Genomic DNA, 27,531 nt, shown 5'->3' on the forward strand with positions numbered 1-27,531 from the left:
AAAAACCTGGACAGTGAAATGGATAAAAGAGTTTTGACAGCAAGGTTGGAGACAGCTGATAATTATGAAGGAGGAATAAGCAATAAGAGGTAATAGAAAACGAATGAGAGAAATTTAGAGTCAAACTGAGGAAAAGAAATTCCCCAGTTCGAGAGCCCTCTTGCCCGTCACAAGCCTTCAGCACGGGAATGATATGCCGTGCTGAAGCCCAATGACTTCATCAAGGCATTCTCTCGTTAAGAGGGTTGAGAGAGAAAGGGCCCCAGATGAAATCTCAAGGTCAATGGCAAAGTTGATCTCAACGGCTTGGCACTGGAAACCTTCGCGGTCCTCAAAGAAACTCTGAAGGACACTTTATGGTGGACAATTAATTCCTAAGCATCAGTCACCCATTTCTGCAATGCTGCCTTAACCTTGTTCTTCAAGAAGTGTGGATAGGTCCCCAAGTTCATTTTCCAATTGGCATTCTGATGGGAGAGGAAGGTCAATGTTCATTGCTCACAACTAACAACCCTCGAGACTTTGCCAAATTCTTTTTCAATAAAATACCATTAGATGTTAGCAAAAAAAAAAAACTTGCAGCTTCACCACACCAATGTTGTTTGTTAATCTGCAAACTGGTGGATCTATCTCTATGGGACAAGTCTCAGGCACATCTGGAGCATATTACTTTCATTACCAATTCAGGGGATGCAGATCAAGTTTAAAGAGTGAGTAGGGCAGTGAATTCACTGATCAGAAGCACTAAACCTCCCCCTCCTTCAGCATGCTCAGACCATGGCAGGCTTAAAAAAATAAAAAGGAAACCTGGGTGCAGTCTAATGTCTTCTCTGTGGAAGGTACAGACTGCTATGGAGCAGGCCTGGTATTTATACATGGATTTAAGTTCACAAATGTTCTTAATGACCTCATAAAAATGGCCTTCCAAGTCTGAATGTATTGGCTCCAAGGTCATAAGACTGTCAGGTCCAGTTAAATCAACTACAAACTGGATAGTTTCCTCTCCTAAAGCTGAGGGACAAGAGGTAATAAGCTTGACATTTCTATAACTCTGTGGAGATTGTCCCTGCAACTAATGCAGGATCATGAGGAAAAAAATAAGAAAAATGACTGCAAACCTTATCTAATGAACACTGTATGGTGGTAGATCCAGCTAAGTTACCTCCACTTTGAATATCAATTGAGACCAATCGTGGACATCAGGCAATCGGTCACATTTGGTCTTATTTCCTTGAGAGGAATTTGCAAGTGACCAAACAAGATTTTTGGCTAATTACCTACTGCATAGCAGAGAGCAGCGATCAAGTTGTGTTCTAATACCTTTCACAGAAAACTGTTGAAACTAAACAGCACTTATAGTAGAATAGGTAATTGTACAATCTTGAATTTCTAGAAACAAGCACCAAAATTGGCACACATACTCCTTGGGTACTGTTCTTTTGCTAAAACCTGTTAAGCCATCTAAACATTCAAGATGGTGGCCCTTTTTTAAGATGGATGCCCTTGGATATACAAAAATATTGCATTTCACAATAAAATTCCAGACTTGTCCAATTTGAATGATCTAGGTGTAAAATCATACATTTTATACTATTTCTGAACTATACACCTACTTCACTATCTTCCTTGTACCATAATATCAGTCCTCGTATCATAATTAAGGTATAAAATGCTCATAGCATGGGCACCATTAGTCCAATGTATTATTGGATGTGCATGTACGCAGTAGGCTTATACTTGTTTGCCACATATTGTCTTGCTGCCTGAATGAGTATACTATAACACCTAAACCTCACATCTGCAGCTGCACAGTACTGTGGTGGTCATGCCAAAACAGTAGCATTTTTATCAACTGCAGCATTCTGTATTGCATGCGCACACTTGGCTAGCTGTTGGCAACTATCTGCAATGAGTGGGAACTCTGTCCAAGCAATCTACCACAGATCTCCTTTCTTTGTCCAACCACTATTGACAGAAGTCTGCATTTCTAGTTGTCATACTGTTGACTGACTCCAGATGCAGCCTACCTGGTAGGCAGCATACTTTACATGCTGCTTCAGAGCTACTCAAGTTGGAGGAATAGCTTCATAAAACTTCTGCTTCCAGGCAAATATGTCAAATCTTGCATCATCAACACCTTTAGCTGTGCTGGATCTTTCGTACATCTTTTGTTCATTATCTACTACAGGAGAATTAGAACTAAGTTTGCTGAAGACACCAAAAGTCTCATAACAAACATCGCAGATTTGCCAAGCAGATTTCTTCCCTTTGCCACAGGATGCTGAAACAACATTGCAGCCAGTGAACGCATGGAAGGAGAGCATCACTTTGCTCTTTTCTGCAAGAGTAAAATTCAAGCCATGTACAGGATTCCACCTCTGGTTCTGTCCTTGGTCAAAGGTAACCCACAGCTGCTGCGGACCTAGCTCCTGAGAAGCCTACAGATCACTGATAACAATGACAACACCAGTGTTACTGGCTTTGAATGTGGTGACTTTACTGCCTGCTTCTGTTGCATGCATAACATGTGAAGTATGTTATTTTTATAATAAAATAAATTTTTGAATATACTTACCCGGTGATTATATAAGCTGCAGCTCTGCTGCCCGACAGAAAAACTCTACGCTCAAAATCCGCCAGCGATCGCTATGCAGGTAGGGGGTGTACTTCAACAGCGCCATCTGTCGTGCAGGTACTCAGTACTCAATGTAAACACAGAACTCAATTTTCTCCTCGGTCCACTGGGTCTCTATTGGGGAGGAAGGGAGGGTCCTTTAATATATAATCACCGGGTAAGTATATTCAAAAATTTATTTTATTATAAAAATAACATTTTTCAATATTAAACTTAGCCGGTGATTATATAAGCTGATTCACACCCAGGGGGGTGGGTAGAGACCAGCATTAATTGTTTACATTATTATGAGCTAAGGATTTTGTATTTCATTTTAGCAGTTATTCAAAATAACAAACATAAAACAAATAAGTACCTGGTAAGGAAGTCGACTTGAACAATTACTCTGCCTTTTTTTAAGTACGTCTTCCTTACTGAGCCTCGCGATCCTCTCAGGATGCTGAGCGACTCCTAGGAGCTGAAGTATCAAGGGTTGCAACCCATACTACAGGACCTCATCAAAACCTCTAATCTAGGCGCTTCTCAAGAAAAGAATTTGACCACCCGCCAAATCAACCAGGATGCGAAAGGCTTCTTAGCCTTCCGGACAACCTAAAAACAACAATAAAAAACATTTCAAGAGAAAGATTAAAAAAGGTTATGGAATTAGGGGAATGTAGTGGTTGAGCCCTCACCCACTACTGCACTCGCTGCTACGAATGGTCCCAGGGTGTAGCAGTTCTCGTAAAGAGACTGGACATCTTTAAGATAAAAAGACGCGAACACTGACTTGCTTCTCCAATAGGTTGCGTCCATTACACTCTGCAGAGATCTATTTTGTTTAAAAGCCACTGAAGTAGCGACAGCTCTAACTTCATGTGTCTTTACCTTCAGCAAAGCATGGTCTTCTTCATTCAGATGGGAATGCATTCTTTGACATAGGCAAAGAGGGTTTCTTAATAGAACACCATAAAGCTTCTGACTGTCCTCGTAAAGATTTAGTTCGTCTTAAATAGAACTTAAGAGCTCTAACAGGGCATAAGACTCTTTCTAGTTCATTTCCAACCATATTTGAAAGGCTTGGAATATCGAACGATTTCGGCCAAGGGCGAGAAGGTAGCTCGTTTTTGGCTAGAAAACCAAGCTGTAAGGAACATGTAGCCGTTTCAGATGAAAATCCGATGTTCCTGCTGAAGGCGTGAATCTCACTGACTCTTTTAGCTGTGGCTAAGCAAACCAGGAAAAGAGTCTTTAAAGTGAGATCTTTAAAGGAGGCTGATTGTAGTGGCTCGAACCTTTCTGACATCAGGAATCTTAGTACCACGTCTAAATTCCATCCAGGTGTAGCCAAACGACGCTCCTTCGTGGTCTCAAAAGACTTAAGGAGGTCCTGTAGATCTTTGTTGTTGGAAAGATCTAAGCCTCTGTGACGGAAGACTGTTGCCAACATGCTTCTGTAACCTTTGATAGTGGGAGCTGAAAGAGATCTTTCTTTCCTCAGGTATAATAGGAAGTCAGCTATTTGGGTTACAGAGGTACTGGTCGAGGATACTGATACCGACTTGCACCAGTTTCGGAAGACTTCCCACTTCGACTGGTAGACTCTAAGAGTGGATGTCCTCCTTGATCTAGCAATCGCCCTGGCTGCCTCCTTCGAAAAGCCTCTAGCTCTAGAGAGTCTTTCGATAGTCTGAAGGCAGTCAGACGAAGAGCGTGGAGGCCTGGGTGTACCTTCTTTACGTGTGGCTGACGTAGAAGGTCCACTCTTAGAGGAAGAGTTCTGGGAACGTCCACCAGCCATTGAAATACCTCGGTGAACCATTCTCTCGCGGGCCAGAGGGGAGCAACTAACGTCAACCTTGTCCCTTCGTGAGAGGCGAACTTCTGCAGTACCTTGTTGACAATCTTGAACGGGGGGAATGCATAAAGGTCTAGATGGGACCAATCCAGTAGAAAGGCATCTATATGAACTGCTGCTGGGTCCGGGATTGGTGAGCAATATATTGGGAGCCTCTTGGTCATCGAGGTTGCGAAGAGATCTATGGTAGGTTGGCCCCATGTGGCCCATAGTCTCTTGCACACATCCTTGTGTAGGGTCCATTCTGTTGGGATGATTTGACCCTTCCGACTGAGGCAATCCGCCATGACATTCATATTGCCTTGGATAAACCTCGTTACTAGAGAAAGGTTTAGATCTCTTGACCAGGTGAGGAGGTCCCTTGCGATCTCGTACAACGTCATAGAATGGGTCCCTCCTTGCTTGGAGATGTACGCCAAGGCCGTGGTGTTGTCCGAGTTCACCTCCACCACTTTGCCTTGAAGGAGGGACTTGAAGCTTTTCAAGGCCAGATGAACTGCCAGTAGCTCCTTGCAGTTGATATGTAACGTTCTTTGATTCGAGTTCCACGTTCCCGAGCATTCCCGACCGTCCAATGTCGCACCCCAGCCACGTGTCCGATGCGTCCGAGAAGAGAACGTGGTTGGGGGTCTGAACTGCCAGGGGCAGACCCTCTCTGAGGTTGATACTGTCCTTCCACCAAGTCAGTGATGACTTCATCTTCTCGGAAATGGGGATCGAGACCGCTTCTAGCGTCTTGTCCTTTTTCCAGTATACAGCTAGGTGAAATTGCAGGGGACGGAGGTGTAGTCTCCCTAACGAAACGAACTGTTCCAGGGATGATAGCGTCCCTATCAGACTCATCCACTGTCTGACTGAACATCGTTTCTTCTTTAGCATGTTCTGGATGCATACCTGGGCTTGACTTGTTCTGGGGGCCGACGGAAAAGCCCGAAAAGCTTGACTGTGAATCTCCATCCCTAAATACACTATAGTTTGGGATGGGACCAGTTGGGACTTTTCCATATTGACCAGGAGACCCAATTCCTTGATCAGATCTAGAGTCCACTTTAGATTCTCCAGACAGCGACGACTGGAAGAAGCTCTTAGAAGCCAGTCGTCCAAATAGAGGGAGGCTCTGATATCCGCTAAATGTAGGAATTTGGCAATATTCCTCATCAGCCTCGTAAACACAAGAGGAGCCGTGCTTAGGCCAAAGCACAGGGCTTGAAATTGGTAGACAACCTTTTCGTAAACGAATCTCAGAAAAGGTTGGGATTCTGGGTGGATGGGGACGTGAAAGTATGCGTCCCTTAGGTCTAAAGAGACCATCCAGTCTTCCTTCCTGACCGCTGCTAGAACTGACTTTGTGGTCTCCATGGCGAACGTCTGCTTTGTGACAAAGACATTCAGCGCACTGACGTCTAGCACCGGCCTCCACCCTCCTGTCTTCTTTACCACCAAGAAGAGACGGTTGTAGAAGCCCGGGGATTGATGGTCCCGGACTTTGACTACCGCTCCCTTTTCTAGTAAGAGAGACACCTCCTGCTTCAAAGCTAGCCTCTTGTCTTCCTCTCTGTACCTGGGAGAGAGATCGGTGGGAGACGTTGCTAGAGGGGGTTTGCGGACAAACGGGATCTTGTACCCTTCTCTGAGCAACTTCACAGATTGTGCATCTGCGCCCCTTTTCTCCCAGGTCTGCCAGAAGTTCTTGAGTCTGGCTCCCACTGCTGTCTGAAGAAGGTGGCAGTCAGACTCTGCCTTTAAAGGACTTGGTACCTTTCTTCTTCCCACGTCTCCCTTCGGCACGAGCACCTCCTCTGCTGGAGGCTCTGCCACGAAAGGGCGGAATGAATCTGGACGCTGGAGTGTCCATCCTGGGTCTAGACACGGTAGGCAAAGGGGTGGCTTTGCGGGCAGAAGACGCAACCAGGTCATGGGTGTCTTTCTGAATCAAGGAGGCAGCAATCTCCTTTATCAAGTCCTCTGGGAAGAGACATTTTGAGAGAGGAGCAAAAAGACGTTCCGATCTCTGACACGGTGTTACTCCAGCTGACAGGAAAGAGCAAAGGTTTTCCCGTTTCTTGAGGACCCCGGAAACGAACGAAGCCGCAAGCTCACTGGATCCGTCACGTATGGCCTTGTCCATGCAGGACATAATGAGCAAGGAAGCTTCCTTGTCAGAAGGTGAGATCTTCCTGCTCAAAGCTCCCAGACACCAGTCCAAAAAGTTAAAAACCTCGAAGGCTCTGAACACTCCTTTTAACAGATGGTCTAAGTCTGAAGGAGACCAACATATCTTAGAGGGTCTCATGGCTAGCCTGCGGGGAGAGTCTACTAGACTTGAGAAGTCGCCCTGGGCAGAGGCAGGAACTCCCAAGCCGAGAACTTCTCCCGTGGCATACCAGACGCTCGATCTGGAAGAGAGTCTCGCAGGGGGAAACGTAAATGCTGTCTTCCCAAGGTTCTTTTTGGACTGCATCCAATCTCCCAACACTCGTAAAGCTCTCTTGGACGAGCGGGCGAGGACGAGTTTCGTAAAGGCAGGCGCGGATGACTGCGTGCCTAAAGCAAACTCTGATGGAGGAGAGCGTGGGGCCGCAGATACAAACTGATCAGGATACATCTCCCTGAACAGTGCAAGAACTTTCCTAAAGTCCAAGGAGGGTTGCGTGGTCTTGGGTTCGTCGATGTCCGTATGTGGGTCGTCAATGTGAGCAGCGTCGTCATCATCAGAGAGTCCATCATCTGAAAACTGAGGAGGAAGCGGCAAAGGAGTAGGAATCGGCTGGTCAGCTGAGTCCGGCAGCACGGGTGCACGCGTGACTGAACCGGACGCAACGTCATGGAACTGTTGCCCAGTCTGTGAACTGGCAACAACCATAGCAGCGCGGGGACGCAAAGCGTCTACTCCAGACTGTCTAGCCTGCTGTGGGCGAGTAGAGGTAACCACACTGGGTTGCGGAGGTTGACGCACCGCGTCAAAACAAAACAACTTAGGCTGTTGTTGTAACTCGCGAACGTCAACGGAAGGTTCCGTGCGTCGCTGAACGTCAACATGCGGCTGGCAGGGTACACTGGAACGCATGGGTGGCGGGACTCTCACAGCTGGAGTGCGGGAGAAGGTAGCCTCAGCGTCCACTGGACGCACAACCGTGGGTGGTTGGTGCAGCGTCAACCTTCTCCGCACGAAAGTCCTACATCAATGACGTTAACTGTGACTGCATGGTCTGCAGCAAAGACCACTTAGGGTCTACAGGAGCAGGTGCGGCAACAGACGGTGTTACTGCCTGATGCGGTACCGCTTTGCCTCTCTTAGGAGGTGAGCAGTCATCGGAAGACTGCAGCGAGTCCAAACTGACCCAGTGGCTACAACTGGGCCGTTGGACTTGCGCGGAAGGGACCGACTTGCGCTTAAGAGGCCGCGAGACCTTGGTCCATGGTTTCTTTCGAGAAACCTCTTCCGCAGACGAGGAATAAATGGGCTCTCTCGTCTTCGTGTGGGTGGGGCGATCTTGGTTAGATACGCCCGAAACCACGGAGGGAACGTCTGTTCGCTGATTAAAGCCTCTCAAACCCTTTGGTCATACGACATTGCTTCTCCCCTGGGCTTGGGAGCTTGCAAGAGGTCCCGGACTGGGAGGACGACAGGCACGAACAGACGAACCCTCAAGCGCAACACTATCCACAACACTTTCCACAACACTACCACTCACTTTGTCACTACCCACTGCACTCTTACACTTCAACTCCTTGACGTCTGCCATGAGTTGGTTACGGTCACTAGCCAATGACTCGACTCTCTCACCCAGAGCCTGGATGGCAAGCATCATATCTGCCATCGAAGGTTGTTGAGTGCTAGAAGGGGGATCAGGAGCAACCACTACAGGGGAAGGAATAGGTTGTGGGGCATGAGGAGAGGAAAAATCAACGGAGCGAGATGAACTTCTCCTGACTCTATCTCTCTCTAGCCTACGTGTGTATTTCTGGAATTCGATGAAATCGAATTCCGAAAGCCCAACGCATTCCTCACATCGATCTTCCAATTGACAGGTCTTATCCCGACAATTGGAACATACGGTGTGAGGATCGATAGAGGCCTTCGGAAGACGCCTTGAACAGTCCCTAGCATTACATTTCCTGAACTTAGGGACTTGAGAAGGGTCAGCCATTTTAAATTAGTCAAAGGGGAATTCAAAATCTATCCAAAGTCGTCAACAAATAATCCAAAATCAACAAAAGAATGCAAGGATGTATTGAAGATAACGTCTGCAAAGCGAAAGCTCAAAACTAGAAATGTGTACTTCACCAAAATATGTGAAAACCAATCCAGTAAGCAACAGCGAATTTAGTAGGTCTTGCCGGTGGCACGACAGAGAGAAAATTGAGTTCTGTGTTTACATTGAGTACTGAGTACCTGCACGACAGATGGCGCTGTTGAAGTACACCCCCTACCTGCATAGCGATCGCTGGCGGATTTTGAGCGTAGAGTTTTTCTGTCGGGCAGCAGAGCTGCAGCTTATATAATCACCGGTTAAGTTTAATATTGAAAAACAAAAATTTATGTGTCAACTATTTCATGACTAATGCTGCCACCCATTTATATTAATATTGGGACTGCTGACAGCATCTTCTTCCTTAGTCACATTGATCACATTTGGTGTGGTCACAAGTGCAATGTTATCAGCCAGAAATTTTGACAGCTTGGCTTTGTTAAATTTTCCAATCAGAAAGTTTCACTCTCCTTTGTCACCCTAAAAAATACCCCACATCCTTGCTTTGATCTTGTTCCAACTTTCAGATTAAATGGCCAGTAGACATCAAATAAAATCTTATGTTCACTTGTACTTAGTAGAGTATGCTTGTATTGTAAGAAGGATATTGAGCACTGTGTACTCAATAAATAATTCACTTGTACTTAGTAGAGTATACTTGTATTGTTGGAAGGATATTGAGCATTGTGTACTCATTGAATGTCTTTGAACTCTGTGTTGGGAGACTTTCCACCAATGCTGCACCATCAATGAAGATGGTGTTGATGCTTGGCTCTGCCTCAGTAGTTGTAATTAGTCTTTTAAGAATGGTAGGGAGGTGGGATTTTTGATGGGTATATAGCTTTCCAACACCGGGATATGACAGGTTTTCATAATGGAAGAACTAATTCACGTTATACTCTCTGCTCTAGCAGGATATTGACAGCTTGGAGAACAGTTGACAGGCTTTCTTAAGACTTCACTTTGAAAAGTTAACACATGCCGGAACCTGTCAGAAAAAGTCATCTATGCTCTTCTTGATTGGTTCATAGATGGTGGATTCTTCTTCCTCTTCCAGTCCCTTCATAAACATCTAAAAACGGACCTTGCCTTTCTCAAGGTGGATGCTAATCAGTTCAGAAGCACTTTTGTGAGTAATATCCTTTGCATCAAGCAAAGGAAGGTCCCAACTCTCTTCCTGGAAAGGACTACCCATATCTTGCATGGCTTGTGAGAGCTTTTCTACTTTCTAAAGGAGCACTCTGCTCATTCTGTCTCATGGTGGCTGTTGTATTTAGCACCCTCTTTGGTACAATATGCTTCCTCATTCTGTGCAGCCAAGTAGCTGACTTCAGGATCAGTTATCGTCCATCTTTTCAGTGTTAATGGGTCTTCAATCACGCTGATAAAAACCGCTTCTGCTTAGATGATAGCGTTGGATCCAGAACAATTGGCATCTAATAGGTTGTGGGAAAGAGGGGAATTATATTCACTATCTTAGTGTAGGTATCATGTTTGTGCATATGGCAACTTAAACTTTTCCCTTCTTCTGGCAAAGACAACACTTCCTCTACACTTGTAGGTAGTAGGTTGGCCAGGGCAACAGCCGCCTGTTAAGATACTACCGCTAGAGTGTTATTAGGTCCTTTGACTGGCCATACATTGGATTCCTCTCTCTGGTTATGGCTCACTTTTACTTTGCCTACACAAACACCGAATAGTCTGGCCTACTCTTTCCACATTTTTCTACGTCCTCATACACCTGACAACACTGAGATTACCAAACAATTTTTCTGCACTCAAGGGGTTAACTACAGTCCTGCACTACAATTGTTCAGTGACTACTTTCCTTTTGGCCAGGGTAGATGAGACTCTTTAGATGCAGTAAGCAGCTCTTCTAGGAGAACACCACTCCAAAATCAAGCCATTGTTCTCTAGTCTTGGGTAGTGTCATAACATCTTTACCATGGCCTTCCACTATCTTGGGGTACCACAGAGTTCTCTTGCTTGAGGGTACACTCAGGCACGTAATTCTGTCTTATTTCTCTTCCTACTGTTTTTTATTTAAGTTTTTATAGTCTATTTAAGAAGATTTAATTTAGTGTCGTTACTGTTCTTAAAACATTTTATTTGTTTATTACTTCTCCTGTAGTTTATTTATTTCCTTATTTCCTTTCCTCACTGAGCTATTTTTCCCTGTTGTAGCCCTAAGGCTTTTAGCATCCTGCTTTTCCAACTACGGTTGTAGCTTAGTTTGTAATAATAATAATAATAATAATAATAATAATAATAATAACTGAATTCAGATGGTCCTGGATCTGTATTTGCCATCTTATTGAATGGTATTCCAACTAGCCATCATTGTATGATAATTGTCTGTATTCAGAGAATCAAGGGCAAGGGTTAATCTTTTTACAACCTTGCTCATCATCATGCACTGTAAGGTATATGATATGACTATGTTTGGCAATGAAAATATATGATCTACACCTAGCCTGATTGTTCATCCAGAATCATTCAAGTCTTGTGCAACCTGTACACCATCCATTTAAATACATGCAAAACAATGTAAAGCCCTGTTACCCTTGGCTTGGCTCTCCATTGCTGGTACACACTGTCAATTCAGGTGCAGCTAAGTAAACATCCATGTTAAATAACATATAATCTACAATAGCTAACTGGTACAGGGCTTATTAGATAGCATTTGGGACAATAAACTAATTATTTAGGTACATTAAATAAGTATCCAGCTAATATTGAATCCCATGCTGAGTTTCACAGTAGAGGTGCCATCAAATATTCCTCATTTGTGAGTTGACATCTGCTCTATTGGTACAAGGAAGCCTGTAAGTCCATGGTCCCAAACTCAGATTCTACATAGTGAAACATGTATGATTTAACACCCAGATCCTTCCAATAGAACAACTTTTAGCAATTTTATTGCGAAAAGCAACATTTCTGAATATTCAATTATCATTATTAATATTATTACTAGCTAAGCTACAACCCTAGTTGGAAAAGCAAGATGCTATAAGCCCAAGGGCTCCTACAGGGAAAAATAGCCCAGTGAGGAAAGGAAATAAGGAAATAAATCAACAATTTAAGTAGTAATGAAAAATTAAATATTTTAAAATCATTAACAACATTAAAACAGATACTGTATTTGATATATAAACTATAAGGGACTTACATAAGCCTGGTGTCCATCTTGCAAAATAGCCACCTTCTTAAATTTTTGAGTGGCTTAATTGGTTTTATCAAAAAAGCAATCCCCATGGAGTATGTGTGCCAGTTTTTCTACTTGTTTCTAGAAATAAAAAAATCTTCTGAAAATTTGCTACCATCTGCTCCATTATTAATTGAATGGGACTATGAATGATTACAGTGACTGTCAAACCATACTGAGAAATAGTGATGAACACTAGAGTAACGCTTGTTCTTCTATTGTAAGACAGCCTTCCTTGTCAACTCGAGCATAACTGACACAGTGTTGATGGAAGTTATGGCCAGTGGTACTCCCTTAGGAAGTTCTTGCAGGAAATATAACAATGGTGATTGTGTAGCAAAATAAGAGTGACGATGTTATCATACTCAACTGATTGATTATTGCAGACAATTGGACCTGCAGAGCCTTCAATTGTAGGTCTTCTTGCACAGAACAAACTTCTTTGCTTCTTCTTGTTTCCTCCTATCTGGAAAAGGAGAGGGCAAAAAAGAGATTGTGGAGGATGATAATAATGAGGAAAAGGATGAATAAGCAAGTGAGTGTGTCAGGTGAATAAAAGTAATAGCAGAAGTGACTTGGGGAGGTAGGAATCAGAAGCCCTCCATCAACAATCCCATCTAATGTGCCCAGGGTATGGTTAACCACAGGCCTACCTGATTTCTTGATGAACTTCATGGAGGTGAAAGGGCATGAATTGGAGAAGCACCAGTAGAAGGCATCAACAGAGGTGTATTACCCTTGGTCTTCTTACACCTAAATACATGCATACTAATTTCATTTGTCAGCTGATCAGGAAAAACATTCTGAACTCATTTAATCTGACAAGCATTCCTGTGCTCTACTGCAAATGCAAAAAAAATGAGGATTGAATTTAATACAAACAAATTCAAAACTTACTCAGTGATTCATTCCAAGACATATTCTCAGGCCATACTTATCAGAAGACAATTTTGGGTATCATCATACAGACCACAAATAAAAAGTATGCAAGCATCAGAAACAAAAGACAATACAGAGGGCCAAATGAAGTCATTTCCAAAAGCTTCAAGCACAGTCATTGAGGAGAACAATGAAACAGATCTGTACTCAATGTCCCAGAAGAAGAAACTAATTGTCATAACTAGGCAGAGTGGGTATTCCCTATACACCAACTGACCGGCTACACTTAAAACCTTGTTTACAAACTTGTTTCAGCTGTCCTAGCTTCGCAGGGAAGATAATCCCTGTAGAAGACAAATTCTGTATTGTTATCAGGATAACATAACAATAAAGACTGTCTTTCTTCTCTCTTTAGCCACAGTTAGGTGTTTGAGTGAGCTCTATGATCTTGTTAGTATTGTCACACACTGAAATCTTAGAAATTATTGACCTGATGAGCACTTCAGGTTTTTCTTGCAAGTTTCAGACAACTTCCTCTCATGACAGTCATCAACCAAACCTCCAGCAATGCAGCACTTTGTAACTCACAGCTTATTAGGGTTGTGGTGGCCAATGTAGTTACATCCCTGACAGGTGAACGCCAAACTGGGGTTCGAATCCCACTCAGACTCTTAAGTTTCTTTGGTAACTGCAAACTCACCATCCTTGTGAGCTAAAGAAGCCTATAGGTCTATCTGCTGAGTCATCAGTAGCCATTGTCTGGCCCTCGTTGGTCATAGCTTGGGTGGAGAGGGGGCTTGGGTGCTGATCATATGTATATATGGTCAGTCTCTAGGGCATGTTCCTGCTTGATAGGGCAATGTCACTGTCCCTTGACTCTTCCATTCATGAGCTGCCTTTAAACCAGGCAAGGAAGAAGAAAGACCCTGTCATGTCAGAATTTCTTTTCAAAACTCTAAGCCTTCCAGTAATAAGGGCTATGACTAGTACAGTATTCTTCTACAAGCCCTCCTTGCTAATAGCTAAGAAGGCCTTTTTGAATTGATGGGATTTGTATAAGAAAATTAAATTTATCAAAGTTTTTTGTTATGAACATACTATCAGTTCGTACAGTAATTATCTTACTAACCAAAACTTCTTGTGGGTAAATCAAGAAAACAGGGAATGGCTTAACCATCACCAAATGCATTGCGGTCCAGGAGGTAGACGTGACTAAGGGGTTGTGTATCTATAACCAATAACGAAAACCATGTTCTAACATGAATTTGTGTAAAAATAACATGCATGTAAAGTATATTTTATTGTTTACAAAATTTAATCTTAATATAATTGCTCTAAATAGGCTGACTAAATTAAAAGAATGTAAAATATCGTTACAAAATAAGTCTTCAGCAACAAAATGGCTGTATTTCCTATTTCAGGAGCTGCACCTATATCCAAAGATATACTCAACTACTTCATGAGCATTGATATACCTATATGTGAAGGCTATGGAATGTCAGAGAGCTTAAGCATGGGCTCCATATGCTATATCAAGCCTGGACTTTACAAGGCTGGGACTGTAGGAAAGGTAAGGTTGATTAATTTCTTAATCATTTCAGACAAAGAAGTACTGTGCATAAGAAATAATACACACACATGTAATAAACATTCTCATGTGTTACTACAGAATTTTGCAGTTATGTAGTTTCAAATGGTTTCCAAACTTTTCTTAGTAAACTCAAACTTTAACACGCACAGAAAGTTTTCTACATAAGCTATCAGCATCAATGTAAAAGATAATTTCTTACATATACACCTGTAAACATTATCAGATTTTAAAATTATGGAGGGAAAATATTACAATAGTTTCATGTCTATGTACTAAAATCACAAATTCATGAATTAACTTTTACTCTTCTTAACTATACAAATCTGAGTCCTTTAAATAGGAGTACGCCTTCAGGTCAAGCTGGAAGAGCAATTGAATCTTTAACAAGGTAAGGGCCTCAGTCAATCAATCATTCAGTTAACAGGAGGCATGGGTGGGAACCACCCAACTGCCCGACTCTATCACTTCCCTTTTAACCTTTGGCTCAAGGACTGAGCGTGAGCTGGTGGTTGAGACAGGGTGTGTAACTTAGAGAGGACTCAGATTTTTATAGAGTAATTAGTAAAAACACAAAGTACTTTAAACCACCATCCTTTAGATAGAAAACTCATCCTTAGGCAGGAGACAGTCAACTGAATCAGACTGGATTATTTACTTCTATGTATATGTCATCCTTCTTGGTCCTCTGCATTGTGGCATTTTTCATTTAGATTTCCTTTTATCAAAAAAAAAAAAATCCTCCCATTTTCCTGTTTCCACAATTCTATCTTTATTTTACAGGTAGGCAGAGTTAATCTATCTTCATTTTACAGGTAGGCTGAGTTAATCTAAATGTTGTGGGTGACTTCCCTTCCATAACCCAATTGTTATTTTGAGACGCCAGACTTGGTGGGATTTCTCCTAGTACTGGAGAAGATAGTGATAGGGAGATAGATAAGCCTTTTCAAAAAGTAAGATAAAATTAATAAAAAGGAAGGGTCTAACCACAGTGATAGCAAGGTTAATAAGCCTTGGTCAATTATTAAAAGTAAAGCCAACAGCAAAAACAGATAGGTGGATTTAGATGAAAGTGACACTGAAATTGAGAAAAGGCAAAGAAGGCTGTTAGAAATCATAATCAAATTTTTATTACAGTTATACACTATATAGAAAAGAGTGGGAAAGTTGGTGGTTGATTGAGTAAGATATACAGTATTTGCAAAGATATTCAGTGCTTGAATATTGGGGTTTTTGTGGGAAACACACTGATAATTTGGGTGATTATCTTGCATTTGTCGGTGGAATAGAATTCTATACAGAAAAAAACAGTAGTGTGATAATGACATGTGTTGTATTTGCCAGCAGAATAAAAGTTTACAAAGAGAGAAAACAATACTGTATTGTGATAATTTAGGTCATTATGTTGTGTCTGTATTTACCAAATTAAATAAAATTCTTGTGGTATTATGAGAAAAATGTATATTATGATACATATAATCATGTTTGATTATATTTGTTCATGTTATTACAATTAAACAAGACAGCCATAGTAGACCTGAAGAAACCCAATAACAGGAACAAGGAAGGTGACTCCAACAACCACCTATCAGCTAGTCATAGAGATGTAGAAGCTGTCAGGGCCTCAACCAGTACTAGCTTAAAAGGAAGCTAGTAGGCTACTAGGTCATGGAACACTTATCTCTCTATAAGGGAGATAACATTAAAAGTTTCAGACTAGACATTGATACATTGACACTACAGTAATTGGAGTGGAAAACACGAACACATCTTCCCCCTTGTAAGGAGGATGGAAGAGTTCCTTCAAAGCAGAAGATAGTCTGCTAGAAAAGTTATCAGTTGAATAATTGACCAAATTCAGTTGTCCAACTAGTACAAAATGGTTGTGACTGCTTCATCCCTTCTAGAGGAGAACAAAAAAAGGTATAAGAGCAAGTTATTCCACTTTTTATCAAGACTTATACTGATCTTGTGGGAGTTGGAAGAGTCCTCAACTAATGAAAAGCCCCCACATAACTAAAGGAAGATCCAGTGGTCGGTGATCAATATACTAAAAGTACCAAGGTGAAGATGGTATGAAACTCTCAGACACCATCTCCATTTCAGGTGATCTGGGCAGATAATGACAGAGCTAGACTCGTGAGTTTTTCCTCAAGACAGGTGGGGCCCACAATAACCTCAGATGACTCAGTCATCAGAAGAATTACAGAGAAGGGATGAACATTGACTGTGCACTTCCTTTATGTCCTAGTGCTAAAGAGGTTTGCTACACTTCTAAGAGGGCTAGTGAATCCTGCAAAATAGCTCAGCTGGGCCTCAAGGATCTCACGTATCTTAGAGTGCAATTTCTACAGGAGGGATAGGCTCAAAAATGCACTCAGTCTTCGTAATGTCTCCATACTGGGAAGGAGGAGAACCCTCACCCTTCTTAACTAACATAAGAAAAGAGCCTGTACACCACCTACCTCTTTCTACAGCAGAGAAGAGAGATAGTCTAGTGGGATAAACACGACGTCCTTCTCAGGTAGCAGGAGGTGCCTGCACTCATGCCCTGAGGAAAAAGACCAACTGACCCCTAGACCAAGTTCCAGGGTAGGTAAGATTACTCGAAGCTTCCTACAAGCATGAACCATTCTCTCATGGAGGATAGATTCAAAGTATACCCTGGAGCTTCTTTGGCAGATAAAGAAGTTAGTCCGTGACCTGCAGAAAAAGGGTTCTGGCCAGGGAGACACATTCTCTCAGACCCCATCATAGAGAGAGTCTCTTGGGAGCTACCTGAGAGCTAGAAGAATGGCATACCACTGAACTTGTGGCCATCTCAGGGGGTCCCATAGAATGGAACATGAAAGTGAACAAAACATTCCCCTCTCCACTGACAATGCAGGTCATTGATCCATGGGGAGACCATTACTAGCTGCTAGTTATGTAAGAGGGCAGCATATACCCTACCCTTTCCTAACCTAGAGTGCTGGTGGTTGGTGCTTTAAGGATCACTCATTTGTCAAACCAGGCTCACGCTAGGCTTGATGAAACCCGAAGGATTCGCTTCGGCCCTCTGAGGGTAAGGTTGCACCTCTTAATACCTAAAGGACAGGGGAAGGTGTATGAAGTTTCAACTTCAATGGACCCATGAAGGTCAGTGTTGGATCTTGGCTGGGACCTTTCACCTGCATCTAACAAGAAAACCATGATATCAGATTCGCAATCATTTGACCCATTCTGAAGGTACCAGTCAAAGGCTGAGAAATGATAAACACTAGGGAGAGGGAGAGCAGCTTCTAAAGGACAAGGGTATTCCTCCTATATTATGATAGGAATGATGAGTAAAGGAGCAATGCTTACCATCACTAAGCCTACAGACTCACTTAACGGTTAGAGTGTGAGATCTGTCACTCTCTCCTGAAAGATAAAAATACTGTACATGCTTAAACATCCTGCTTTGCAAATACTGCTACTCCTTACTTTCTGAAAGGTGTTTCTGAAGAAGGGAAAGTAGATTAAGTAGGAACTTATAGAGAAGAAAAGAAGAGAGAGTGAACCCATGCTTTTTTACATCTTTACCTTGCTACCTATTCATGGTTCATATGTTCCAACTAATCAGGAGCCAATGAGCTATGTCTCCAAGTTTGCTGATACAAGTACTGTATAAGGAAATTCCCAATTGAACAGCATATCCAAGTCATCCTACGCTTGGAGGAGTGACCAGACTTCTCTGATCGTAAAAGATTGAGAGGTAGTCTCAATTTGTCTTCGAAAGACTCCATAGAGGTATTCAAGGAGGCCCGAGCTTAACATACAAGTGAACACATAGGAACACCTAGGGTATAAAAGAGAGATTTAGGAATAACTGAAGGTCTGCATACATTAAAAATCCTTCAAGTCACCAAGAGAATGAAGTCTTCCTCTATAGAGGCTGAGTATACAGCTAAAGTCCCAACTAAACTTTGCCTGAAAGAACCAGTTTAGACGATAATAGAGTGGACTCGCTTTGTCCCTGCGACAGCTTGTAGAGAAAACCGACAGCAGCCAGGATTGTTCCACCTCTGTTGCATGTCCAGAGATGAAACCTGAAAGGGAGGTCTAGACTAATCTGGATACGGGATGGAGAGATAAAAACACATTAAAGAACCCCAATCAGAAACAAACCCATATCTGGAAATGAAACCTCAAGAGAGAGCAAAAGCACTTTGTACTGTCTTCTCTGAGGATCATACATGGGAGTGCAGCCTTGGGCAGTGCGAATACAGTTTAGTATACTCTATATGGGGACTGGTCACACTCCATGTGTGATTGCATAGGAGCTTCTCTATGGAGGATGGTGGGTTAGTCTCATTCCTCATAGCAGCCAGGGGACAGGTGATCACATTCCCAACTTTGAACTTCTCCCTTGGCAAGTGAGCCAAAAGAAGAACGATCACTAGGTGACCGAGGATTGTTTTCCTAGTCATGAGGATGTTAAAGGATGTTTTGTTGCTTGTCAGGCAGTGCCCTGCTTAGTCATGTATGGGGCCTAACACTAGTAAAAAGAACCTGACTAGCTTTACCCGAGTCTGAAATATCTTCCCTTGCAGGGTTGGTAGCTGGGAGTACAGTACATCATCTCTCTTGTGTATGAGAAGAAAAATTGCTAGGAGCATCACGAAACTCCTTGGAACCAGTCTTACTGGATCTAATTTTCTTCTTATAAGAAGTAATGTAAGAATCAGAGGAGGAGGAGGAGTGACCACACTTCTCCTTACAAGACGTCTTTATTCGAGGTGTGAGCAACCAACAACGGCGCTCCCATGAAGAAAGAAAACTCAGTTTTCTTCAACAACAACAGGAAACTCTGGGGGAAATAATCACAAAATCAACATCCTCTGATGCAACTACAGGTGTCACAAATAGTGGCATTTGTAGTCCTGGAAGCTGCTAAGGCTTCCTTTAGCTTCTCCACAGATGGGTTAGCAGCATTGGGCAAGGCACATTATAACTTCCTAAGTTATAAGACACCATCATCATCATCAGTCTAAACTGGTACATGCTAACTTTCTTGGCATCAACTTTGGAGTTTCCAAAGTTGACTGTGAAGAATCCCTCTGGGCTCTTTTCTTCTTAATGAAATCATCCCACTGAAGAATAGGCCATGAATGGCATTCAGCACACAGATAACTACGAAAATTTGTGCCCCAGCAAAATAAACACAAAAGCAGGGATCAATGACAGGCTTGGGCATAAAACCACATTTCTTAACTTTTTAGCAAGGCACAAACTCATTTTACAGGTTTCCATTGATAAATATGTATACTGTACACACATTGAATAGAAAAAGTATTAATAATAGCTGGAACTTGAAAGGCATGGAGTACATGTGTACTATTTGAGCCTGATATCAAACAGGATTAGTTTAGCTGACTGCCAGGTAGGCAACCCCCCCTCATCAGTTACTACTACCCTATTAACGATTCAATGGCTGTTCCAGTTTGCACTTATGTCAGCTCCTATTAAAAGAAGACTGTTTTGTATTTGCATAGTAACAAATTAATCCTTTTCTGTTCAATACAGTAGTCCTTTTCGGCTGTCCCAATCCAATTCCTGTCAGTGATTTACGAGTGTGACTGTTTAGGTCCTAAATAGGTTATTCTCTAGTATACAGTCATTTTAAAAAGTCAAACATTTAAACTTCAAATTCATTAGCCATATTTTTAACAGACCTTCAAAGTGGTAGTTCTTATGAATACATATTTAATAAAGTAACAACCCTTGTGACTAAATGATAAATTAACCATATATTTTACCATAAGATTTTATGATAATTTCTAACATTTATAGTTCTTTCATTGCTTCCTGGTTAGGGCCATTTCCTAAAACATGCAACAGAATCTTGTGGCTTCTATTTGCTATAGACTGTGTTCTGTTGGGGGTCTGTTCAGATGAAACTGGAACTGAAACCAGACACCTTTAACCTTTAAAAGGTTTATGTCACTAGCTACTGTAAAATATCTCATTTTTTTCAAATTCACCTCTCGTTACAGTATATAGTAATGTACTATAAAGTGTAAATACTACATCTATTCACATTAAAAATATACTGTAGAGTATTCTATGAAGGGTGATGATAAAACTGTGAATACAAATGTAATTATTCTTTCCAGGTCATGTCACAAATTGCATTGGAACTGAAACCTCACCCTAGCTGCAAGCCTGGTGAAGGAGAAATTGCTTTTAAAGGACGGAACGTTTGCATGGGATATCTACGTATGCCAGACAAAACTAATGAAACTGTAAGTATTGAGTATTTCAATTTATTCTAGTAGTCTTGTAAAATGGATATAAAGTGAAAAGGCATTGAGCAATAAAGTTGGCCCTCCTTATCCTCGAGTGCAGTACTGTGCTCGAAACCCTTCTACATATGAGGAATTCCACGTATATTAGGATACCATAAACCCTACAGATGTTACATTTTTTGTTTATAGTACTTATAATTACGGGATGATGCAAGGGGGAACCATGCTCTCCTACGTCACAGAATAACTACTTTTGTCCTTAAGCCTAAGAATCAGAGGGGTAGTTGAGTGGGGAATCTAATTTAAAGGACTCAGGCTTTTAGCACTAGGAAAAATACAAATTACATTTAAAGTTTGTAATTTTTCCTATACATATACACAAACATTTCATCTTTGAAGAGATAGGGAGGAGATTCACTTATAAAAGTAATGAAGGCCCCTAAAACCAAACTGGTTCCTTTTCTTTCCTAGACATATATTTCCTGGTCCCGTACAGGAGCAAGGAAGGCGACTCCAGAAACTTCATAATAGCTTCCCATAAAGATGTTAAAGCTGTTAAGGCCTTGCCCAGTACAGGCTTAATAGGGAGCTAATACTAGGACACAGAGAACCTTTCTCTCTAACAGGAAGATGCCATCAGTGTGTTAAATCCAGCACCGCACATGAAGAGAAATGCCTGATAAGAAACCGAACCATCCGCTTCCTTACAAGGACAATGGAGGAGTTGCTCCATGGCAGAAATAGTCTACAAAAAAGATGCTTCATTGCATAACTAACCAGCATAAAACATCCAACTAGCATTTATCAGTTGCAATTGCTGCCTCGCATCGAGAGAAGTAGAAGAGCTACATTTCTCCTCAAGACTTATGCCTCACTCGTTACATCAGATGAGATTCAAACTTATCCCATGTAGGAGCTGGAAATGTTACAAATTTCTGAAAAGCCAAGTAATAATGCAGGGAAAGTGTTACAAAGAACAGAGGGCAGCATTCCTATGTACAGAAAGGCAAAGTTTGTCTGAAATCTTCAGACAAACTTCATTTCAAAGTAGTAGGTTGGCCAGGGCACCAGCCACCTGTTGAGATACTACCGCTAGAGAGTTATGGGGTCTTTTGACTGACCAGACAACACTAGATTGGATCCTTCTCACTGGTTACGGTTCATTTTCCCTTTACTTACACACACACACGCAGCGAATAGTCTGGCCTATTCTTTACTTATTCTCCTCTGTCTTCATACACCTGACAACACTGCTATTACTTAATAATTTTTCTTCACCAAAGGGGTTACTGCACTGTAATTGTTCAGTGGCCACTTTCCTCTTGTTAAGGGTAGAAAGAGACTCTTTAGATATGGTTAGCAGCTCTTCTAGAAGAAGGACACTCCAAAATCAAACCATTGTTCTCTAGTCTTGGGTAGTGCCATAGTCTCTGCAATATGGTCTGCCACTGTCTTGGGTTAGAGTTCTCTTGCTTGAAGGTACACTCAGGCATGCTGTTCTGTCTTGTTTCTCTTCCTCTTGTTTTGTTAAAGTTTTTTTTAGTTTATATAAGAGATATTCATTTTAATGTTGTTACTCATATTAAAAATTTTATTTTTCCTTGTTTCCTTTCATCACTAGGCTATTTTCCCAGTTGGAACCCCTGGGCTTATAGCATCCTGCTTTTCCAACTAGGGTTGTAGCTTAGCAATTAATAATAATAATAATAATAATAATAATAATAATAATAATAATAATAACTATAATAATAATAATAACAATAATGATAATAATAATAACAATAATAATAATAATAATAACACCGACAGGTAAACCGGTCGGCTACTGATAGTGCTAGGATTGTGAATTCTAGCTTGAAATTTCTGATATCAGCACAGACAAAAGTTGCATCTGCATGCAACTAGCCTAACAAAGCCAGAAGGTATAGTGTTTGGATACTTTCTTATTGTTCCCACTATGGCTAAAGAGGTGGCTGCAGTACTCGAGAGTGAGATGTCAAGTGTTCTTCAAATAGCCTCAAAGTACCCTACAGGAGAAAAGGCCTCTTCTTGTCAACTTCACATTGGTGAAATAGGATTGAGGAGGTGCTAAACTGGTGTTTGTGACTATATAAAACTGGGTCTTTGTAGGCAAAAGAACCCTCAACCCTCAAATGTTGACACAATGAAAGAACCAGAAGAACTCTTCTATTCTCTTACCAATGAAAAGAAGTGAAGCCTTCTAGAGGGAAAGATCCCTATGATGCCCTCCTCAGGTTAGCTGGAAAATTGTGTCCCAGTTGCTCTGAGGGCGAGGACCATCCCAACCTTAGTTCTAGGGTAGGAAAGACTACTTGAAGGTCCCTGCAAGCATGGACCAGTCTCCCAAGGAAGAGGGATCCAAACTCTTTGGAGTAGCTTCTTTGTTTCTACTTTCTTGTCGAATTAGAGAAGAGGGACAGTCTTGAGGGAAAATCCCTATGATACCCTTCTCAGGTAAGTAGAAAAAGCATGTGTCAGTGCCCTTAAGATGAGCACCATCTCACCCAGAAACCAAGTCCTAGGAAAGGCAAAGCATCTCAAAGAAGTATGTCTTACCAGGTTCATAGTACGGCTGACAAATTCCAGGAGAAATGGTCACTGGGTGACCTCTATAATTCCCTGCCATAGGAGAGGGCCTTGCAAGGACAGCATATTCCATACATTTTTTGTTTTACAGTGCTGCTGATTGGTCTGTGTGGGACCGCTCACCTGCAACCAGTGTCACTAAGGAAGCTATCACACCAGGCTCACCCTGTAGGAATCAATCAATGGATGAGCTCCAAAACTTACTCCTAGCAGAGGAAAGAAGCTCCCTTTGGGTGAGGATGCTCCTCCCATGTCACAGCAGGAATAGAAAAAGTGAGTGAATCCATCACCTTCATCTGATGTTGGCAATGGGGCTCATGTTTGATCCTATTCAGGACAGTTCACATGCAGCCATCAAATCAGGTTTGCATTCAGCTTGAACAAACTTGACAATACCATAAAGAGAGATAGAGCAGCTTCCTAAGGGCCAGGCCATTCTTCATATGTCACAACAGAAATGATGGAGGTAGGTGTATATGCTTTCCCTCACTTGGCCTACAGATCTACATTAATGATCAACAAGGTAATGGTAAGCAAGTGAGATTTGTAACTCTCTACGAAGAACAATCGGTAGAAGTCCCAAAGAATTTTTTATTAGAGGCCTACTGTGAGACTACTATTACTACTTCATCTTCATTCTGAGAATTGTCCAAAAGACGACAATAGGAGGAGGAAAGAGTTGGTAGAGAATGAAGTAGAGAGTACCGAACTTACATTTTCTCCCTTTACCAACTGATCCTTGGTACCATGAGTGTCCAGTAGCTCATATTTATATTTATAAGAAACAGATAAACTATCTCTCTGAGTTTGCTGATTGAGTACTTAGGAAAAATTCCAAGTCAAACAGCAATCCTAGGTATTTCATCCTTTGCTTTTCTGCAAGAATACTCTTTCCTTGATCACAATCCTCACATCATAACAGGAGCAAGAAGGCTCAATCTCGCCCAGGGAACACTAAAAATTGGTCATTAGAAGAGGCCTAAGCTGACACTCAGGTGGACATTCATTTGAATACGTGAGGAAGAAAAGAGATGCTTTTGGGATAACTGAAGTAATGTAAGAACTGCATACACTATAAGTTCCTTTAATCACTAAAAGAATAATGTTTCCCTCTTCGGTGGCTGACTTTGGTGTAAATGTCTATTATAAAACGGTCTAAAAAATACCAAGTTGACTGAGAGGAGTATGGAATCATCCTCCATTTGTGATGAATCATTAAGAGCCAATGGAAGAATAGCTGTAAAAGACATCCAACTTGAAAATCCAGGATCATTTAACATCTCTCAACATGTCTAAAAGATGGAGCCTGGAAGATAGGTTTGGAATGGGTTTGGAGGAAATATGGAAAGTTGATGGGCAAGGCAAGGCATCCCCTTACTAGCAGCAGAAGACATTCCTACGTCTTTCTTTCCCACTTCTTCTTCCTCATAATACCCATCCTGGACTGAATCTAGGAGCAAGAATGGATGGAGCAGAGTCTGACATTTTACAACATATCAGGATGCCATTTGGCTTGTGGCCTCCTGGGAGCCACAATAATGTTAACACTGCTGATTAATAGGCAAGTCAGGCTGCAGGGAGGCACAAAGTATCCTTGGATAGTGCTTAAGGACCTGGAACAGGGGAGCAGAACACCAGGAGTTTCCTGTTCATCTGGGAGGCAAATATGTTGATCGCTGGTGATCCTCAAAGAACTAGAACCACTTCTTCTGAGTAAATATGTAGAGACCTTTCTGAACATACAGCCTGCCCCTGGCGACTGAACATGTCAGCTACTACATTTCTCTTGCCTGGAATGAGCCTTGCTGACAGCTCTTTAACATTCACTATGGCCCAGATGTACACTTTCATCAACCAACAAAGACTGTACTAGACAGTCCTTCCTTGCTTATTGACATAGATGTACTTTATGTGGGTAGTGATGTCACCAACAGCACTAGTGAATACTCTGTCAACTCTATTGGAAAACTGCAGTGCTAGGAAAGCTACTTGTATTTCTTAACATGGTAAAAGGGTTTGAATATCACACCATGACCAGCAAAGCTGTACTAGTCAGGGTTGGTCTGCAGTGTTCGATCATACAAAAATCTCCTCCAAACACGAATATGAACGGTCCAGCATGGTGCTGAAAAGTGGCCAAACCCTAGACATGAATTGTCATGTCTGAGGCCTTTGTCCTGCAGTGGACAAGAAATGGCTGCATTTGTTGTTGTTGTTGATATGCAGGCACTCTTCCTCTGGGGATCATAATATCTCTAAAGTGTTTTTTCCCATCCTTGATTACATTGAAGTTTAGACACTGCTCTGGATATGGGGAGTTGAGAACTTCTCTGGTGATGTTTTCATCGTTCAGCCGCCAAGAAAGAGTGTCCCGTAAAACCAGTTTCTCCAATGTGGAAAGATGTACCAAAAGACACTGCTATAGCTGAGTTGGGACTCTTCACTTCATTATGAAGAGTTGCAGTATCTCTCTTAACCTGTTGTGTATATCAGGATGCCCAGGTACTTAATCCCATGCTCAGGTTTGAGACCTGACTTTTCCCAATTTACCATGACCCCTTCATCATGACAAAAGGAGTGTTGTCAATCTCGATCCTGAAGTAACTGCTTCAACGGAAGAGGATAGGACCAACTGGTAACCAAGACACTTCAAAAGTCATATCATATTAAGTGAGCCCAAGCTGAGACCAGAGTAAACACTCATGTGAACACTTGGGGAGCAATAGACAGTCCAAAGCAAAGGGCTTTGAACTGGTACACTATTCCCTTGAGGTAAAATCAGAAGTATTTTCTGTAGAACTGATGGACAAGTATTTAGAAATATGCATCCTTCAATTTTATTGAAAGCATGAAGTGATCCTCACTAATTGCAGATAGCACAGTACTTGCTGCCTCAATGCTGAGAGAGGGTGGAAGGTAGCATGTCACTCGACTGGCTAGACTGCAGTGAATTTTTGGCCAGGTCTTATAATTCACTCTCTCCAAGGCCATGCAAACAGTTTTAACCATAGCATCTCTAGTGAGTTGTCTTAATTTTTGAGGGGTACCAAAGTGCTGATCAATGACCATAGATGCCACTATAACAGAAACCATGGTAGTTTCTTCAATTTCACTGAATTCACAAATGAGTGAAGAATGTCAGCCAATGAACACTAAGACTTTGGTATCCCTGGCCCCATTGGCGCCAAACAGAAGTCAGATGTCACTGAGTAAAACACCTGAGACTTTTCTTTCCTTGTGAGGGAGGTGATCTCAACAATCACCTCGGATGACAATGTTCTTGAAGAACAAGCATGATCCAGACCCAGAATAGAGCCAGGAATGTAGACTAAAGGATGATGTGCTTCCTTCTCGAAAACAGAACCCTTTTTGCACTTATGACAAGCCGTGTGGGGGAACAACAGGTGACAGGTGACCTTCCTCCCTACCACCCGAGAGCATTGGAATATCTCCAATAACCCGAGAGTCATGAGGAGAACTATCACAAGGTGACCAATCATGAGGTGACCATAATAGAGTGACTGATCTCGCACTGACAGACAGCGATGTCACCAATAACGAAGAGGCTGAATGTGGAGAGACCCGAGGATACATACCTGATCCTGCATATGTGAAGGAATGCCCCATTGCTTGTAAAAGTGAAGAGGCTAGTCACTGGTTCCTTTCATCACTGGTTCTATCGCAGAAATGGAACCCTATCACAAGCCAATGTATCCCTTTTTGGTACCAAAGTATCTTTAGGGAGAGGGACCGAGGTGTAGTCCTACCTTGCGCATCCTGGAGATAGAAGAGAAGGGCATTATTCTTTATCTTGACCAACAGTGCATGTGATCAGTCAAGTATAAGACTGAGCACAGGTAACTGTAGTGTAAATTTCTGTACAGTGTACTAAGACACCTTCCCTTTCTGGGTCGGTCCTCGCCTAAGCAGGGAGAGACCGGATAGAATCTCACACATCGTGACTCCTTTTGATCGGTCTATCTGGACTTCGATGATTTCTTTTTCTTTTTATTCTTAAAGGCAGCATCATCTAAAGTACCTGACAAAGACAAGGCTGAATAGGAGGAAGATGAACTAGAAAAGGAGGAGGAATGCACACGCTTCTTCCCGCCAGCATCCTTCTTGCTTGAAGTCTTTGGTTCCAAAAAATGATGCCCTTTGGAGTAGACACCACTAGCATACAATACTACACCAGCAGGTGCCATACCCTTCAGTGCCTCTAGAAGTATAACAGAGCATGGGATAGGCACAGCAGGGG

General features: G+C 42.0%; 1 protein-coding gene across 8 annotated transcripts in view; it reads left to right on the top strand.

Annotated features, from left to right (window-relative positions):
• The window catches only part of LOC137624320 (long-chain-fatty-acid--CoA ligase ACSBG2-like), a 196,536-nt gene that overhangs the window by 157,503 nt on the left and 11,502 nt on the right, over window positions 1-27,531 (top strand). For all 8 annotated transcript variants that reach the window (XM_068354989.1, XM_068354988.1, XM_068354987.1 and 5 more), the window contains exons 10-11: window positions 14,231-14,379; window positions 20,535-20,663. In XM_068354989.1, the coding sequence (XP_068211090.1) occupies window positions 14,231-14,379; window positions 20,535-20,663 (278 nt within the window). The remainder of the gene's footprint in view (window positions 1-14,230; window positions 14,380-20,534; window positions 20,664-27,531) is intronic.

The sequence above is a fragment of the Palaemon carinicauda genome, chromosome 31 (genome assembly GCF_036898095.1).
Source record: "Palaemon carinicauda isolate YSFRI2023 chromosome 31, ASM3689809v2, whole genome shotgun sequence".
NCBI lineage: Eukaryota > Metazoa > Arthropoda > Malacostraca > Decapoda > Palaemonidae > Palaemon > Palaemon carinicauda.